We start from the raw sequence: 19,471 nt of genomic DNA, 5'->3' as shown, positions 1-19,471 counted from the left end.
GCCCGGAAGGGCTGTTCTAGGAGAGAGTGTCCCACTCTGTGCTCCTCCAGCTGGGGGACACCTGTTCTGTGATGCGGGTGCTCAGTCCTGGCCCTGAGCCCCATCACCCTGGCTTCCCTGCCTGCTGGGAAGCCTGCTTCTCCCTCTCCCACTCCCTCTACTTGTGTTCCCTCACTTGCTGTCTCTCTGTCAAATAAATAAAATCTTTAAAAAATAAAATAAAATCTGTGTTTGTAACTTGGATTGGTCTTCAGCTTTCTTTGGGAGTCTGCCTGTTGGGGTGCTCGGCATGAAGGTTATGCTGGCTTCCCAGAACGAGATCCGGAGCTGAATCTTGTGAAACAGCTCGGCAAGTATCTGCTGGGTAAACGCTGGCTGGAGCTCAGCTGCTCAGTTCCCAGGCCCCTCACCCCACTAGATGTTCAGTCAGCTTCCCAGGTGCTTATATGGATATTGGCCTATTTTCTACAATTTCTTCTCATAATTTATATTTTGCCAGGTTTTTACCCATTGCTTCCAATTTAAAAATGTGATGCCATGCTATTACTTTTAAAGAAAACAAACACCCTTGTGATTATGTCTTATTCCTAATCTTACGTATTTTTGTTTTTTTCTTTCGATTTTCTTGAACCTTTCAAAGAACCAAAGTTTGGATTTATTATTCTTTTGGTTTTATTTTCATGGTTCTTCATAGTTTGCAAATGTTGCATTTTTAACAGAGGGAAGAGATTCAGGAGCATTGTGACTTGCCCAAGGTCCCACGTCTGCTAGCAAGTGACAGAGCTGGGACTGAAGCCAGGCCCCTGACTCCAGGCCACTCCAAGAATTCTCTGGAGGACAGGCTGCTTCAGGGTGCCTGCCACTGGTAAACGTCTCCTTTCCTTAGGTCTCTAAGTCCTCTTTGCTTTTTTCCCCATCTCATGTCCCTTTACCTTTAGCTTCAGTTTCTTAAGCACAGGGCTTCTCTCTGCTAGGCTAGGAATTCCTCTGGGGGAAGATGTGCCCGAGACCAGGAGCCTGGGAGAGCATGAACTCTGGAGCCAGACAGCCTGGCACTAAGCCCCACTATGCTGATTGTGCACCTGTGTCTGTCCTCTATTCTGCTGGACATGACTCATGGCAGTAGTCCCTGACTTCGGAGCCTTGTCATGACAATGATATAACTTGAGCCAGGTCCTAGTCCGGAACCCTGATGACCATGTGTCTCAGAATCCAGAAGTTTTAGGATTTTAGCAGTGCATATACTTCATTTGGTGACACCTTTCTCCCCCTACACCGGGTCTGGGGCAACACACTATTTTACAATCAAATGCATCAGTACTTCTCTCTGATGCACATGCATACCACACTGGGTGCAGCGAAGCTTCTAAACAGTCTTTCCTTTTGGTTCAGAGCAAGTTTTGCTGCCAATGAATTTGGTGCACACTTTTGAAAAACCTAGCAGTTTTAGGACTTCTTAGATTTCAGAATTGAGGGTAAGGGATTGTGGACTGTGCAGGCTAACCTTTGGGACAGTCTTGTCATGGGGTTAGCAGAGGGCAAACCAGTGGCTCTTATGCCCATAGCACTCAACGTCCAGTTCACAGCTGGCTCAAAGTCAAGTCTGCAGATGGCTTGTCCATCTGTCCCCCACATGGGCCCCTAGGCAGCAGCCCTCTTCACAGACCTACACCTGGTCCTGTACTGGGTGCTGCCTTCCCACTGTCTGCACACCAGTGGTCACAGAGTGCTTGGTGCTCTGAGGAAGCAGCAGCCGGGAGTGGGAGAGAGGATGCTCTGCCCCTGCCTCCATTCACCCGAACTGCTCCTCTTTCTCTTCCATCTTCTTTGGTAGAAACAAGAAACCCTGGGCGCTAGAAGGCAGCATTGCAGCATTGGCCCCTTCCTGACCCTAGCCTCCATGGTGTTCCCTGGTGGCCTCAGTCTATAGCTCATCTCACAGCCTCACCTGCCAGACCCCTTTTGATGTTCTGACTTGGGGCCCCTGGTCAGGATTCTGGGAGGGAGCAAGGTGGGTGGTATGTTATCCCAGGGAAGGTGCTCAGCAGGAATCTGTCAATTGTATTTTGGGGAGGGGAGCCCTTCCTGCTGCTTGGGACCAGCTCTTCCCACCGCTGGCAGGAAGCCCTAAGTTCTTGTTTTTCCTATCTACCTGGCACAGCCTTCAGCTTTCTGCACCCACCCTAGGAGATGTGAAGCAAAGTGGTTACCTTCTCCTGGAGGTTCAGGTGGAGACACCCAGGAAACTCCCTGCCAAGCCCTTGCTGCTGAGGGCAGAGCTGTCCAGGAAAGGAGCAGGGTGATGGCCTACCTGGATGGCAATGGGGACAATCTTGTTGGCCAGATTCTTGTACAGCAAGCAGATGGGCGCTGCCAGGAACTGCAGGGTGCAGGGGTCTGTTTTGTTGGCATCAATGCCATCCAGCAGCTCAAAGTCCACGATGAAGATGTTCCCTTGCTGCAGGAGGCAAGAGGAAATATGGCCGCATCAGCCTCAGACAGAGATGGACCCAAGAACCAGGCCCAGGGGGAGGGAGAGGTGGCTTTAGAGACCCCTAACATCTGATCAGAGCTCCAAATGGACAGTTTTGTTTTCTGACTCTGGGCTGATTCGCATCCAGAGTATTCAGAGGTTGTGGCGGTTTTCTGGTGATGTGAAGGAATGGCAGGGGCCTGGTCTGCATGTGTTGTCCCTGGAAGCTGTGTTGCCTTCATGCAAGATGCTGGACGATGCCCCAGAGCGGCAGCATCATAAGGAAGCAGAGAGGGTGCAGACTAGATAGACAAGAATGCAAATTCTGCAGAGCACCGCCGCCGGCCTGCACTTACATGGTGTCACGACATGTCACCCTTGGGAGAAGAAATGGGGCCGGGTCTTCGGGGGTGGAAGGTTCTGCAGGGGCATCTGCAGGGGCAGGGGTCTTCAGGGTCCTGGGGGGGGGTCCTTAGGCCTTGGAGGAGGGTACACTCTTTGGGGTCAAGAGGGATTGTGTCCCTCGTGTGTTCTGCAGCCTGGTCTGAGGCTGGTGGCAAGGTGGGGTAACTCGGTGAAAATTCATTGATCTTGCTGACACTCCTGATTCGGGCTCTTTTTCTGGGGTTGTTATAAAAAAAAAAAAAAAAAAAAAAAAAAGCCATGTGTCTGGGATGTAGGGAAGGGAGAAAGCCACTCTTCACGGACTATAGATCAGTCTTCTACAGGGAGCCCAACCTGAGAGCTGTGAGTGCTCCTTTCTTTTTCTTTTTTAAAAGATTTTATTTATTTATTTGACAGACAGGGTCAGCTGGGCAGGTAGCCCTCTAGAGCCAGGTGGGCAGAAGGTGGATCTCCACAGATGGCATAGACCACCCTTCCCTCACTGGGGCCCCAAGGCAAGCTGAGCAAAAAAGACATGTGGCCAGAAACAGAAGGCCACCTAGACACCTGGGGGCAGGGTACTGTTGTGCTGGCTCTGGTGGGAGAGGCCAACGAACTAGAGAGCCAGGACCATCTCTGGGCCTCAGCTCCCTGCAGGTGAGCCAGAAGGAGGGTTAGGAGGAAGGTGAGGGCAGAAGCCGAAGACACCAACATTTTTAATTAGAAAGTTAAAAATTCCACCCATTTTCTCTCTTTTCCTTGTGCTATTACAAGGCTTGTGGCTTTCTCCAGTTTCCTTACCTTTGCAAGGTTGGTGACAACCCAACAGCCATGTGTGTAAAGCTTCTGTCCCAAAGCCTGGCCCACAACTAGCCCCTACTGAGGGGGAGCTCTTTTAATTAGTGACACTGATGTTGAAAATACAGGCATGCTCCCAGCCCTGAGCACTGAGAATTACCACCATCCCACACTGGACAAGACATTTTCCATAAGTGCCCAGGGAAAGGAGGAGACCTCCTCACCGAGGGCAGCTGATCTCCTCCTGCCCTGGCAGAGGCGCCTGGAGACAGGTTCGTGAGCACCAGCCGGCAGAAAGTGCTTTCTGCCCCACAAAGCATGACCTAGCCATCTGAGCTGGCCACAGCTGAAGTCATCCAACAACCAGGTCCTACCTCAACCTCCTGCTGCAAGGTGAGCTGCCGCTCCAGGCTGCACTCCACCATCTCTGTGGTCACAGGGAGCTTCTTGGGCAGTTTCGTGCAGCGCCGGATCAACACTGGGTTGCAGCCATTCAGGAACTGGTAGCCAAACATGAGGTCTTCCTGCCAGTGGTTCATGACCCGCTCTAAAGGGGAGAAAACGGTGGCCTTGCCCAAGCTCTGAGTAGCGGCAATCCGGGCTGCAGCCCTTCAGACCCTGGCTGAGGACCAGAGTCCCTGCTGGGTCCCATTCCCCACGTGTTTGCCGACCAGCTGGTCAACCATAATCCCGCTGGCTGTGCCCTATTGCTTGACCCCTGGCTCAGGACATGGCGCTACCCTGTTCTCTCTGAGCTGTCCCTGGTGGCTCAGAAGGTTCCTGGGGAATTTCATTCTCAAAAACACCACCAAAAATGGACAAAAGGATTGCACCAAATTAAAAAGTTTCTGGAATCAAGCCCCCACATTGGGCTCTCTGCTCAGCAGGGAACCTGCTTCCCTTCCTCTCTCTGCCTACCTCTCTGCCTACTTGTGATCTCTGTCAAATAAATAAATAAAATCTTAAAAAAAAAGTTTCTGCACAGCAAAGGAACAGTCAACAGAGTGAAAAGAACCTATAGAGCAGCAGACACATGTGAACTGAACATCTGATAAATGGTTCATCTCCAAAATATATAAAGAACCCCATAACTCAATAGCAAAAAAACTAATAAACTGATTAACAAATGGACAAAAGACTGGAACAGACATTTTTCCGAAGAAGATGTACAAATGGCCGGCAGGTATATGAAAAATTGCTTAATGTCACTAATCATCAGGGAAGTGCAAGTGAGAACCACAGTGGGGTACCGCTTTGCACCTGTCCAGATGGCTATCATAAGAACAAGAAAGCAGGGGTTGGAGAAGGTGTGGAGAAACTGGAACCTTGTGCACTGCTGGTGGGAATGCAAAATGTGTGGTCACTATGGATAACAGTAGGGTGGGGTCCCCCAAAATTAAAAGTAGAACTACTGTATGAGCCAGCGATCCCACTTCTGGGCATTTATCCCAAAGAACTTAAATCAGGACCTGGAATAGATATCTGCACTCCCATGATCACTGCAGCACACTTCCTAACAGCCGAGGTGTGGAAACAGCCCTAAGAAAGGAAGGACACCCTGCAGTTTGCCTGCGTGGGTGAACGCAGAGGACATGATGCTAAGGAAACCCGCCAGTCATGGGGAGACAAATACTATACGATGCCACTGACACGTGGTTGTTAACAGTCACACTCCTAAAGTCAGAATGGTGGTTGCCAGGAGCTGCGGGAGGGGAAATGCGGAGTTACTACCCAATGACCAAGAAGTTTCAGTTAAGCAAGATGAGTATGTTCTAGAGATCTGCTGTATAACATTGTGCCTCTAGGGGAGAGGGGGACTCCAGACCTTCCACCTAAGTTGAAGGGAGAAGGAGGGGAGAAGGAGGGAGAAGGGGGAGCAGAGGGGCCTCCTGGGGAGAAGTCTGCGCAGGGTCTTCCCAGGTGCTTATTTCAACGTTCATTCTTCACCCATCACTCCTGTTTCCTTATCTTTTCTGTTTTTCCTTCCTGGACCATCCCTGATAATTATGTTGCTATTGCAAGTCAACACCTACCAAACATATCCGAGTCCAAGCAAACCCAAGGTTACTTTTCTGTAAATGCTTAAAAAACAAGCTAAGGGACGCCTGGGTGGCTCAGTTGGTTAAGCAGCTGCCTTCGGCTCGGGTCATGATCCCAGAGTCCTGGGATCGAGTCCCACATCAGGCTCCTTGCTCGGCAGAGAGTCTGCTTCTCCCTCTGCCTCTGCCTGCCATTCTGTCTGCCTGTGTTCGCTCTCTCCCTCTCTCTCATTCTGACAAATAAATAAAAAAAATCTTAAAAAAAAACAACAGCAAGCTAAGTTCTGCTTTTACTCTGTTCAGATATACCATAAATGACCGATTCACGTAAATACAAAGTTTGACACTTCTGAGACCTTTGATGACAAAGTGAGGTTGAGGGTGCTTAGCCCTGAGTGCCCAAGGAAGGGAAAGCTCTGGGCGGGAGGGGGACCACTGGGAAACTGCGGGGGCTGTGGCAGGGGTGCGGGCCTGGCCGATGGGGAGGAGCCAGCTGCCATGTAGGAGCAGGGGTGGGGCGGCCCTTTCCTGGTCCCAGGCAAATCTCCCCAGCCCCATGAGAGACCCCGGGAAAGGGGTGTGTACACTCACCAGAAATAGTGTTGCTGATCTTGACAAAGATTTTCTCGAAATCGGCAAAGTCACTCCAGGAAGACTGGAACATGTGCATGAAGCGGTTGATGAACAGGTTCTCCATCCTGCAGACCAGGAGACAGCGTTCCCCACTCGCACTCACTCTGGCCTTGCCCCACTCCACACAGCCCCTTCACACTGTGGCCTCCTGGGTAGCAAAGAACTGAACCCAGGGCCGCTCTGAGAGGACAGCTGGTCGGCCTGGTGGAACCAGGACAGGAACCAGCACCGATGCCGATGCTCTCTCAACTGCATCTCCCCTGGAAAGGAAAGTTGCCACCGCCTTCAAGAACAGCCCACAGTGCCTCCAATCCCCTCCACTCCGGCTTTCACCCACGCCTTCAGTCATTCAGTAAAGTTCTGCTGCCCTCACCAGGGACCAGCTCCCAGGCACAGAGCACCCTAGTTCCTACACAGCTACTCCAGCCAGCCACCTGGAGTTTTAGGGCATGAGCAGTTTGATTGAGTTCATCCCTTACTTACTTTCTGCCTAACTCTGGCTCTGTGCCTGGTACCAAGAGAGAGCGAGTTTTCCAAATGCTCCTTACACAGGACGGCCAAATAAGCCAGGACAGGAGCTTCATAAATCCCAAAAGCAGGCTGCACACACTCAGGAGTGAGATCTGAGTGGTCTGAGCGATCCCAGGGGCTTACCGGAGGAGGGAACTCTGGAACAGGCCTGGGAATGGTGGGGGAGAGAGAGAGAGGTCTCCCAGACTTCCCTACTAACTCAAGCAAGGTGCAGGACTGAGGTTAGGGCCTTCTGTTCAGTGCTCATGTGATGCATTCTGCCTCAGTTTCTCTCTCTGGAACACCCATAGCTAAGGGTACCAGGCAGTCACCCTGTTCCTCCCCACTGTCAACGCTCACTGCCCACTCCAGAGTTCAAGCCTCCCGCCTGCACTGCCTTTTCTATATCCTCACTTGGGGCCTTCGCATGTGCCGTTCCTCTGCCTCAAGTGCCCTTTTTCTTCTCCTCCTGGGTCTATGGGGTGAGTGTATCTGGAGGGCTGGCCTCGAGAACCCCCACACCTCCTCTGATCTCAGGGGAGCTCCCCTTCCCCAGCCCAGGCCGCCCCATGATGCTGTCTCAGCGATGCTGAGCCCTGCTTCTGCCTGCAGCACCAGGAGGACAAGGGTGCATCTGCACTGCTCCATGCGGAGCCGGGGACTCCAGGCTCTCCAGTGACTCTGGCAGCCCTGATCACTGACTGAGAGAGACAGTGTATATACCCAGGCAGGGGACCATGCTGACCAGTGCTCCTCCTGGGGAACCCCCTTCCCATCCACCCACCTCTCAGGCATGAGCAGCAGAGTCAATGCCCCCCCGAAGCAGCAGCCCAACCTGTGCAGGCCAGGGGCCCTCCTTAGACCCGCTCCTTGGTGGGGAGTGGGTGGGAGGGGATAGGGTTGGTGCTGGCTGGGGCCTGAGCACAGTTGCCGGACAGCGTGGGAGTTCCAAAGCCACCTCACACCTTTCCGAGCAGCATCAAAGGACTGAGATTTGGGTGTTTTGTCCAGAGTGACCCTGGCTGATGGGGACAGATGGCTGTCTCATCCCAGGGGAGCTACCAGGAAGCATGCACGAGGACAGCAAGTCTGAGTGGCCGAATGCAGGAAAGCAGCCCTGCCAGATGTGGGAAAGGCACGTGAGGCAGAACACGGCACACCTTTACGACTCCCCTTCTGATCCCCCTGCTTAATCTAGCAAATGCTTCTCCTCTGCACCAGCTGCCCTGGGACCCCTAGGAGGAGGCCACACTGCCCAGAGTGGGTCCAGGAGCCATGAGGCTGGTCACTTCTATGGGCCTCGCCTTCTCTGAGCTGGATGACCCAGCTGCCTGAGGCTTCTGGAGAGGCTGCAGTGCTGGGAAGGTGCTGGGGTGCAGCCTGGGCTGTGCCATGCGCACAGCCTGCGCTCCACACCCCGGGGCTGGAGAATGAGAGAATGAACTGGACTGGTCTCTTCAACACTTTATTCTAGCCCCTCCCCAGGAGGGAGGGGCTCTTACACGCACTCTTATTTTGCACACACGCTTTGGAGCCTCACCACGGCTAGGCAGGCCCCGCTAAGCTGCTATCAGCATCGCTACCCCTTCCTCAGCCGCTCAGCCTCCTGGGGCAGACAGCAGCGTTAACTGAGAGTAAACTGCACTGTGACATCCACTGGAGGCTGGGTATGGAAAAGGACACGTTTCTGGGAGAAGACAGGCCTTCCCAGGTCTCTGCAGGCCCAGGAGCCCCAGCACATGCCAGATGGTGCCCAGGAAAGAGGTCGTGAGTCTGAGGATCTTGTGGGGAACCGGGAGTGAGTCACAGCCCTTGGCTCATCGTCTCCCCAGCTGGGTGTCTTTGACTTCAAAACAAAAGGCTGGCACTGAACACAGGGTGGGGTGGCCTGGTACCCAGAGGAAGCCACAGATTCAGGAAGAAGTGGAATTAGGAGGAAAACATTTGCATGTCCTCAAGGCCAAATATTTCTACATGCTTACAGACAACTGGACTGTTGGGACTCCAATGACCTGTTCCTGCACAAAGAGGAACTTGCATCCCAAAGAGGGCAACTGGTTCATTCAGGGTCACACAGCCAGCACCAACATGCACTGGGCTGCTTGCTCTGTGCCAGGAGAGAGGACAGGTCTGGTCTCCTCAGCTTCCCCTGCCCCTTTCCTTCTAACAGCATCTCCAGTTTCCACTTCATAGTTTTGCTGTTTGGAGAGGGGGGGGCAGCACCTGCACAGGATGGCTGCCTCATGCCAGGCAGAGCAGGTGGCTCAGAAGAGACAAGTCCCCGGAATTACTCACAAGTGGTGTGGAGGCTGAACTGCCCAAAGCCAGAGATTCAATGGAGAAGGTCTCTCTGGTGACCTCAGCCACAAGTTTGTTTCCCACAGCAGGACTTGATTTAATCATGGGCAGAGTGGCACGCTCCAGCGTGGGCTGCAGGGACACAGGCTAGCTAGGCGCTGGCTTTGTGGGTTCTGTCCATGCAGAGCGGGATGCCAGGCACTTGATGTCTCTTCCTCAAGGACATTCCGTCAGACCTCTAGGGGGCTGCACCAAGGGGTCTTGGAGCCCCAGACCCAAGTGCTGGGGTCTGGACGCAGTCTGGATGGGGCTGGGAGTCCCTGAGTGATGACAGCTGAAATGGGGCTGCTCTGCACCAGGTGTTAAAGGCCTGGCCTAAGATCTCAGCCCCATCACTCTCCAGCCATGCGGCCTTGGGCAAGTCCCTAATCTTGCTGCATCTCAGTTTTCTCACCTGTGAAATGGGCACAATGACTGTCCCTGCCTCACAGGGCTGACCTAATGTACAGAAAGCCATAGTTCATAAAAAGAGTTCAACAAACATTAGCAAGTAGTGCCCTAATAGTTCCTCATTATTAATATTAACGTCTACAGCCTTAAGCACTGGCATTCTGGGGGACAAGCAGACAAGTTCCAAATCCTATCTGTTGCAAGTTCTGGCCTTTGTTCCTGAGCCTGCTCACACCACCAGAGGCTGCCTGGGGTTCTCAACCTCATCAATGCTCCCAACTGGCACTCATCTCCCCCTTTCCTTCCCCAGCTCCGCTTTGTAAGGATCACTCTATTTTCCTGACAGACGGATCCGCAGGCCAAGGAAGCCTGGGGGTCTCCCCTCAGTCTCTCCATTATGCCTGAATTCCAACCAGATCCCAGGTCCATCCATACCACATCCCACAATCTTCCCTACTCTCCTGCTTCCCCTCTTCACCAGCTCTAGACTCTCTCCTCTGACCCCTGAAAGCAGCCAGGCCGAGCTTCTGCAATGCAGCAATGATCACTCTCAGAGTTCCCCGTCTGTCACCGAACCCCGCAAACGCAGGCCCGGAACAGTCTGTGCAGGCTGTGGCAGCTCTTCTAAGGCCTCCCTCCCAGGAAGCCATCTGTGGTCACAGTGAGGTGCCCCTGGGACCTCATGGAGAAGGGTGCCCCTTCAGGGAGCTGCCTCCATTGGATCCCATCTGATGGTAAATGCCCAGGGCATGAGGGTCCAAGCCACCTGGTCTTGGCACGAGGTTGGTCACCTCTTCTAGAACTCAGTCCTATTTCTGCAGTGTTCTACCTTACTAGGAAGGAAGCTCTCTTTCTCAATTTCCTTTAAAGGGATATTCCCTTATCAGCCCACCAATGCCTGCAATCAAGCTCTAGTCTGCAAACAGTGAGCGGTCAGTAAACGCACAAGTTGTTCCTCCTTTGATGCCACCAGGAAATGTTACAATGTACTTGGTTCTATGAACAGGCCCTGCCACAGCTGACCTTGGCCTAAGGTGCCCTCTCTGCCAGAGCATCCTTGTCCCATTCCTCCAGGCCCCTGCCTATGTTTGCCTGCTCACTGCAAGGCCAGGCCAGATGCCTTCCTGCTGTGCAGACTTCATGGTCCCCATAAGAAGACAACACCAGACAGACTGAGGGGTCCTCTGTGAGTCCTTGAGGGCGGAAGTCAATCTGAGGAGGCAGGTGTTCAGTGGGTGTGTGATGATGGAGACCTGAGTCCTGTTGACCTGACCCCATTACCAAGAATGGATGGAAACTAATACTGTTTTTAGGGATCATCTTCTCTGTGCAGGGTTGACATATGTGGCCTTATTATATTCACACAACAGCCCTGAGCAGGAGCTGTGGTCTCATTCTTCAGATGAGACTCTGAGGCTCAGAGAAGTTAGCTTCCCTAACATCACCCTCCACTGGCCCAGAGGCCTCTCCCATGTGCCCCTCATCTTCTTAGGGTGGGGGGTACTCTGAGCTATCTCCTTGACGTCCAGTTCCCTTCATTCAGGCTGCAACCTCCTCAAAGGCAGGGGGCACATCTCTAGTTTCCTTCTTAGAACCTCATGGTGCTCAGCCAGCAGAGGCAGGGCTTAGCTGACCCCCCCACCCTGCAAGCTGTGCTGTAGCAAGAGGGGCTGAGTGCCCACTTCAAGATTTCTTTGCTTGTTTCTGCCAAATAGTCCACAGTTCAAGGGACCAAGTTATACAGCAGATGTGGAGAAAGATGGGCTGAAGATGGGCTGTGATGTCATTGGAGAAGTGGTGGCCTGTGCGGCCAGTACTGGGGAGCACAAGGGAGGAGAACTCACTCAGGCCCAGGGGCTTCTAGAAGCTTCTGGGAGAAGGTCCTGAAAAATGATGAGTTTAGGCCGAGAAGGGCAGAATGGTATCTGAGTTGCAGGGAATGGCACAGGCAAAGACAAAGGGCATGAAGATGCCTTGCTAACTAGTTCTGGATGTATATATGGCTGGGATGTCCTCTGTATCTGGGGGCAGGAGAGAAGGCAGAGGAGCCCGGCAGAGATGTGCAGGCTCTCTCCTGGAGCTAGGGTTATCAGTGAGGCTTTTATGGGGAAGTAAAAGAATTATATTTGCCTTTGTAGAAGGAGCTTCCAACAAACTATATGGGCACTTGAGAATGAACTTCCAATTGCTGTGTTGGATGGATCCTAGGGAAACAGGTAGAAGGGTATTCCTGAATGTCCCAGGGAGAGATGACAGAGCTGGGAGGGAAGGACATACATCCTGAGATCCCAGGGGATAGACATGACCCCACAGGCAACTGGGTGGAGGATGAGGCCAAGGGAGGCATGGAGGCCAGTGGTTCCAGCCCTGACTATACACTGGAATCCCCCAGGGGACTCCGAGAACATATGTAGAAATGGCGTCACGGAGGCTGGGTTAGCAGTCTGGGCATGGCCGGGCGGGGCGAGCTTGCAGAGAGAGTACAGCGAAGAGGCTGTCAGCCGTGTTGGGGGTACATGAGAGGAGAAAGGTGATTGTGCGTGTGCGTGTGTGCGTGTGGCAGAGAGAGAGATGGAAAGAGAATAAGACAGAGAGTGAGTGTGGGTGTGTGAAGTACCCAAGAGGTGATAACAAAGGCCTTTGAGAGGCCACCTGGGTCATACTCCATTCCTTACGATAGAGTTTACTGAGCACCTACTCTGTGGAAGCTGCTGAGTTAGGCTCCTGAGATACAAAGATGGCAATTAATTTCATGAACACTGAGCAGACATAAGAAAGGCAAAATCTGGCCTTCACTCCACTGTCCATCTACTCACCCTCCATCCATCTATCCACATATTCTTTTACCAGCCATCCACCTTCCTTTGCTCCCTCCATTCCTCCACCCAACATCCATCCATCCATCTCTCTATCATCTACCCATCCACCCATCATCCACTATCCCTCTATCATCCATCCATCCATCCATCCATCCTTCTACCATCTGTCTATCCACCATCTACCCATCCATCCATCATCCACTACCCATCCACCATCCATCCACCCCTCTACCATCCATCTATCCACCATCTACCCATCCATCCATCGTCCACTGCCCCTTCATCATCCATCCATCCCTCTTCCATCTGTCTATCCACCATTTACCCATCCATCCATCGTCCACTATCCCTCTGTCATCTATACCTTCTCCATTACTAAGAAGAGGTGCTCCTATTCCACAAAGCAGTATCATCTCCTCTGATCTTGCTGCCTCTCCATCCTTATCATTTCCTCTCCAGTCTGCCCCCCACAAAGGCCTTCTTTCCTGCTCGGACCATCCTGGTCAGGGCTTTGCCCTAAAACCCACATGACTTTGGGAATCTCTGGGTGGGGCATGAGACATTTAATTGCCCTGGTGTTTCCAGGAAGCCAGATGTTGGGTACTACACTACATTACTAATGTAGATGTTTGGTTTTAGTTTTTCTCCTAGTTGATCTCAGTTGTAGCAGGGTAAAAAATATCCCCAGCTTTGGACCCAAATAGATCTGAATTCAAATTCTGATTGTGCCTATCTCTGCCTAAATGTCCTTAGACAAATTCCATGGCCTGGATCCAGCAGAACATCAGTTTATTTACCTGGAAACATTCAAGAACAGTGTCTACCTCCCAGGATGGCTGTGAAGGTTAAAATAGATGATTCTACTAGAAAACACCCACACTTATGAGCCTGGCACTCAGCAGAGGTGTGATGAGTGTTAGGCCCCTACCACCTCATCCCCCCAAGGTAGGTGCAACCTGAGGGAGATGAATGCCCATGGTCTTTCCCTTTCCATAGAGGGGGTCCCCTGTGGAGGTTGATTGTAAAGCTGTGTTTGCATGTAGAGTTCTTCCTAAATGTGCATAGGAGGAGGAAGACTTTGGCAGAGGCCTGAGTGTGTCCAACCAGATGCGGGGCCCTTCTCGAGGGGAGCAGCTCTGCTCTAGGCAGATGCTACCATCGAAGCTGACTGGGTTAGTGGCTCTCTACCTGTCTGCCTCCTGGATATGTGTACAGGAGGCCAGGGCCCCACCGCAGAGACTCTCCTTCTGGCTGTGGAGTTGGCCTGAAACCAGCGGGTGCTGAAGCTCAGTCGGGTGGCAGAATCATGGATGTAGAGTTTTCTAGATGTGTATGATTGTGAGAATTCCTTAAAGTGTCAAGGCGCATCTCGGGGCTCCCCAACTGGCCCTGGGATGGTGCTGGGGCTCCATACGTTTCAGGAGCCCCCAAGCAGGCTCAGTAGAAGCCCTGTGGGAATTCAGTCATAAAGAAGGAGCACAGAACTCACATCTCTGCTGCTTATCAGCAGAGGCCACTGAACAAGGTATGTGACTTCATTCGTCTTCAGATTCTCCAAAGATAAGGTGAGGATCACAACCGTGCCTGTCTCATGGGGCTGCTGGGATGGACAGCCAGGGATGGGTGTCAGCGACCAGCACAGCCACGGTGGCCATTCTCACTGCAGAGCCCGGCTACCTAGGTGACAGGCTGGACTCTGTCCATCCTTGAACTGGCCCAGGGGGGATGAGACATGGATGGGGATGATGCACTTCAAGGAAAGACCTAGACTCTGGGCTGATGACAGAGCTATGTCTGGTGTCTGGAGTCATCATGGTGGTAACTTGGTTTAGATACAGGCCACCCTGTGGCTGTGCACTGAGGATCCAGTCAAATGATGTGGGAAGAGGCGCCCAGATGAGCCACCCCCCAGCCCCAAGCCCCTACAGAGAAAGGAGTGAGGGTCCCACCCACGCCCTGACCCATGGAGGGCCTGCCCAGCATCCTTAAGCTCTTGGAAACTCACGCTCTGGAGTAGTTCAGAACAAAGTCCACACCCTTCTCACTATCAAACTGGATGTCTCGGGGTAAATCCTTGTGACATTTGGCATCAATACTCAAAGGGAAGCCAGGGTTCCACTCCATCCACCTGAGAATGAATAATAAGAAGAAAATTTTATCAAATGGTCACCTTTGGGTTGGCCCCTCGGGCGAAAGGCTGCCCATGTGGTCTGAGGGGGTATCCTCCGACAGCTGAGTGTGCAGCCCGAGAGGTACAGGGACCCCTCCCAGGGGCTGATGGTAGTCTGCTTCCCTGTGCCCGGAGCATCACAGTAGGAGGCCCAAGGTCCTCTGAACTTGAAACTGGGTTCCTGGCAGAGGGGTAGAGAATGGTAGGTGTGCACCTACCAGTGCATAAAAAGAAGTTGAAAGGAAGCAGCCGAAGACCTCACTGATTTGATGGGACACTCAACCGCCATCTCTCCCCTGGCAGAGAGCAGCCCTGCTGGTCACCGGAGGTAGAAGTGGGTAAGGCTCCCCCACTTCCAGGCTGACCTGGGCAGCCAGTATCCCTCCAGTTCAGTCAACATGCCCCTGCACTCTGAGTGGTGGCTGGGGAGTGGGGATGGCAGTCACTCCTTCCCAGTAGGGTGCCCAGGACAGCAGGGTGATTGGATGCGGGGCTTTAGGCACAGACGCTGTCCGTGGCCAGCTTAGTGACTGTTATAATCAAAATAATTCTCCCCAAGCATGGGCCATGCACTCTGTCCAGCCCAAATTTTCCAATCCTGGTGTCTTGAAACTTCTCCTGCGGCACTGGGCACATACATTTTGTTTTTGTTTTTAATTTATTTTTTTTAAAGACTTATTTATTTTAGAGAAAGAGCACCTGCAAGCATGGTGGGGAGGGGCAGAGGCAGAAGGAGAAAGAGAATCTCAAGCAGACTCCCCACTGAGCACAGAGCCTGAAGTGGGGTTCCCACAACCCTGAGATCATGGCCTGAGCTGAAATCAGGGGTTGGACACTTAACAGTCTGAGCCACCAGGTGCCCCTTAAATTTTACTTAAAAACAAACAAAAAAAAGCTTTATTTTTTTTTTCTTTGCTTACCACAAAACTCAAACTAATCAAGATTGTTTCTTTAGCTCAGGGAGAATGATCTTATATTTGTTTAAAAACCAAAATTTACATTCTGAGTAAAGAGCTTTTCCTTTTGTATTCCTAATTCTCCTTTAATAAAATCTCTCTTATGACAGCAAACTAAAGCACTAAGAGTTGAGGTCATAAAAAACTCTGGCATCCCTTTAGTATCATCTTGTCCTTTTACTGTCATGAAAGTCCCTATGGTTTTTCATGCTGTCCTGTCGGCCCAGTAAGACTCCCAATAGGACCACCAGAGGTGAACAGGAACTGGATACGCTCAGTCAGAGCAGATGCATTTTGAAAAGCATTTTCTGTCATGCAGTACTGTCACTTCTCACTGTTGGCTTACTTACAATATTCTGTTTTTCTGGACTTTAATCTTCCATATTTGTTGTATATGTATTAGCATCACTGCTGGTACATTAACAGGATAAAATGTAGACGCATGTACGTCAACTAATCTACTGATTTTTTCCCCTTTGTTTTAGAAAATGATTCATTTCCTTAAACTCCCGGCCTCCCGCTGCTGTTCCCCAGGGCTCCTGAGGGTGGCAGCACTGAGAGATGGACGTGCCCCATCAGGGTAGCCAGGAGACTAGGGCCACTTAGTGCATGGAGACAGCACAGTTCGTAAGCTCACCACTAAAAACGTTGGTGTCCCTCCTACTGCAGGCCACTGCTGTCTCAGACACCTAAGAGGCTGACCTGCACAGGGGTCAAAGGACTTCGTGCCCACTGATAATATGCAAATAAAAATAAAATCACACTCCACTGAGGAAGGCCAAGTTGAACAACCAGGCCGAAGGAAGGAAAGAAGCAAAAAAGACATTTATTTTAAAAAAGGAGAAGTGTTAAAGAGATATAAGTAGAATGTTAAAAGACTTTCTTCAACAGCAAAACATGATTTCTGAATTGAAAATTCAACAGAGAAATGGGAAAAGAGAACAGTCAATGAGAGATCTAATTTGTCTCCTGGACAAAATTTGTTCATTCAATAAATAATTATTGAGAACTTGTCATGGGCCAGGCGCTGCTCTGTGCAAAATGGAAGAGAATGTAACACAAATGCAGAGCAAAACCACAGAGAAAAGGAAACAACGATGGGGATTAAGGAGTGTACCTGTGATGAGCACCGAGTGTTGTATGGAAGTGTTGAATAGTGTACTATTATGTATGAAACTAGTATGATGCTGTATGTTAACTACCTGGGATTAAAATAAAAACTTAAAGAAAAAAACCACAGGAGACATGAAAGGCAGATATAGAAGATTTAACATACAGAGACTAAGAGGTCCAAAAGGAGAGAGAGGAAATATATGGAGAAGTAAAAAAATCAAGAAATAAGAGAAAAACTTTCTTAAGTTGAAAAGACTTCAATTTTCCGAGTAAGTCCTAGGCAGGAAAGAAAAGGAAAAAGGGCATGTTTAGATATATACTGCCAAAGAGAGAGAAGACCGAGTGTGTGTGTGTGTGTGTGTGTGTGTGTGTGTGTGTGTGTGTGTGTTGGGGGGGAAGAAAGAGAAAGGGAGGGAGAGAGGGAAAGGAGGGGGTAAGGGGAGGGTGTGGGAGGGAGGGAAGAGGAGAGGGGGACTGGGGAGAGAAGAGAGATGCTCTCATAAGCTCATGAATTTCCAGGAAAAGAAAAATAATAGAATTATCATTAGGTTTTTCATTTTATACTGAAAATGGGGAGATGGTGTCAAGTGTTTACAGACTTCTTTTTAGGTCATCCTCTAAGCCTCTTATATCATCAAGTAATTGGTGAGGGTGGGAGAATTTTTGGGGGGTGGGGACAAGCACTGACTCAGATATTATATTACCCCCAAACCTCTTCTGAGGAAATTAACTGAAGATGTTCAGCCAAAAAATTAGAATGAACCAAGAAGTTCTAAAATGTAGTAAAGAGTATTCATCAAAAAACAATAGCAAGTATAATTGTAAATAAACATATCAAAGGTATTTTTTTCAGAAATCAAGACCATCATTGCTGCTATTACTTGTTTTGGAAATTCCAGCTGTGAAATAAGAAAAAAATACAGCGATGTAAATAATGGAAAATAACAGACAAAATTATCATCATTTAGATAGTATGACTGACTAACTAAAAAGACTCATTAACAGAAAAGATTAGTGCCAATAAAAGAGCTTCGTAAGATGTCAATACAAGGAAAATATTTTAAAAAATAACTAATTTATCTTTATCCCAGCAATATTTATTTACAAACAGAAGAATAGGCCACTCAGAATGGTACAAGCTATACTTTCTTTTGTCTAAAGTACCCACAGAGGAGAAAGACCTGCAAGAAGAAAATTAGAAACTCTACAAAAGGTCATTACACAAGATCTAGGTGGGGGAAGGCACACTGTGTTCTAGGTCTCCACGGGGGTGGGGAGGACTGAATGTCATCAGCATGTCAGTACATACACATTTATATGTAATTCAAAGCAATCCTCATCATGAAAATCTTAAAAGAGAACAAACAGTGAGAGAATGTCAGAGCTATTAACATATATTAGAAAGTTCAATAATAATAAAAAAAAGAAAGTTAAATAATCAAAACATGGCACTGGGCTGCAGAGTGGAAACGTGGACTAACATGTGAAGTCCAGAAAGAGCTCCAAGAAAATACGTAAATGTGACAGAAAACTAGCTAACACTTATCCAGGGCTTTCTAGATGCCAAATACTAGTCTATGTGTTTTCATGGTTTAATCAATTTAATTCTCTCAAAACCTGGTCAGGTAGTACTATTCTTTTACCCATCTTCTAGATTGAGGGGGTGGGGCACACAAAGACTAAGCAACTTTTGCAGGACATAGAGTGAGCTGAGCTTGGAAGCAGGCTTCAGAGCCCACGCCCATTCATAACCACTGTCCTAGGCTGGCTCTGCACGGTGGGGGTCTGCTCCAGGCAGGAGGGAGGAATATAATCCATAATAAGTGATATTGGGGGTGCTGGACCCCTGCTTCACATCGTGTATAAAAATACAGGGCAGGCGAATTAAAAGCCAAATGTTAAAGGCTAAATCGCAAAAGTATTAGACAAAAGTAAAGGTGTATTTATGTAACACTGGGGTGGGGAGGGTCTTCTTACGCAAAGCAGGAAACCCAGAAGCAATAGAGGAAAACCAATACATGTAGTTAAGAAAACAAAGAACTAAAATCTTCCGTGACAAAAGCAACAGAAGACAAATGACATGTTCTATACTTATAACGGAAGGATACTAGCCTGATATATAGAGGGCTCCTTTGGATTAATCGTAAGGAAGGGAGAAAAATAAAGCCTACACATAGGCAATTCAAAGAAGAGGCCCTCCACAGAGGTGAAACTCACCAGTGGTGAGGGGAATGCAGATTAAAACAACAATGGGGTCCAACTTATGGATTTTTAGATTGTTAAAAATATAAAAGATCGGCATGGCCAGGTATGCCATAGGTATACACATGCAACTGGAAAATGCACCAAAAATTAGCATAAAATTGTGGGAAAGGACTTTTGTTAGTATTTCTCAAAATGAAACTGCTACTTTGACCCAGGAGTGTGAGTTCTGGAACTTAATGGACAGTGAAGAAAGCACCAGGACATCCAGCTGCTTGTGGAAGGCTGCGTCCTGCAGCACTGTGGGTGATGCCAGAGACAGATGGACAGACAGATGAAAACAAAGCTGAATGTCCATCAGTAGGGGAATGGTTGAATTCACACACAGCTAGAAATATGTGGCAATTTAAGAATGAGGAAATCCAGGAGATACAATTTCAGGACATTAGACTGACCTGAACAAGAATGTCTCAAGATGAAAAGTATGTCAACAATGCAGGGAAATTGCAACCCTCAGAAACAGCTGCTAGGGGTGAAAGCTGGCAGAACCTCTTTGGGAGACAACTGGCAATATCTAGAAAACTTAAAATGTGGCCTGCAATCCTGCACGTCTATCCGTAGGAATA

General features: G+C 49.8%; 1 protein-coding gene across 3 annotated transcripts in view; it reads right to left on the bottom strand.

Annotated features, from left to right (window-relative positions):
- ALOX5 (arachidonate 5-lipoxygenase) overlaps positions 1–19,471 on the bottom strand; it is a 41,190-nt gene that overhangs the window by 8,670 nt on the left and 13,049 nt on the right. For all 3 annotated transcript variants that reach the window (XM_059169596.1, XM_059169594.1, XM_059169595.1), the window contains exons 4-7: positions 14,410–14,532; positions 6,286–6,392; positions 4,030–4,202; positions 2,312–2,458 (exon numbers count right to left, since the gene is read on the bottom strand). In XM_059169596.1, coding sequence (XP_059025579.1) covers positions 2,312–2,458; positions 4,030–4,202; positions 6,286–6,392; positions 14,410–14,528 — 546 coding nt within the window. In that variant the 5' untranslated portion in view covers positions 14,529–14,532. The remainder of the gene's footprint in view (positions 1–2,311; positions 2,459–4,029; positions 4,203–6,285; positions 6,393–14,409; positions 14,533–19,471) is intronic.

The sequence above is a fragment of the Mustela lutreola genome, chromosome 4 (assembly GCF_030435805.1).
Source record: "Mustela lutreola isolate mMusLut2 chromosome 4, mMusLut2.pri, whole genome shotgun sequence".
NCBI lineage: Eukaryota > Metazoa > Chordata > Mammalia > Carnivora > Mustelidae > Mustela > Mustela lutreola.
The sequence above is the reverse complement of the archived record's forward strand: the minus strand, read 5'-3'. Positions and strand labels throughout refer to the sequence as shown.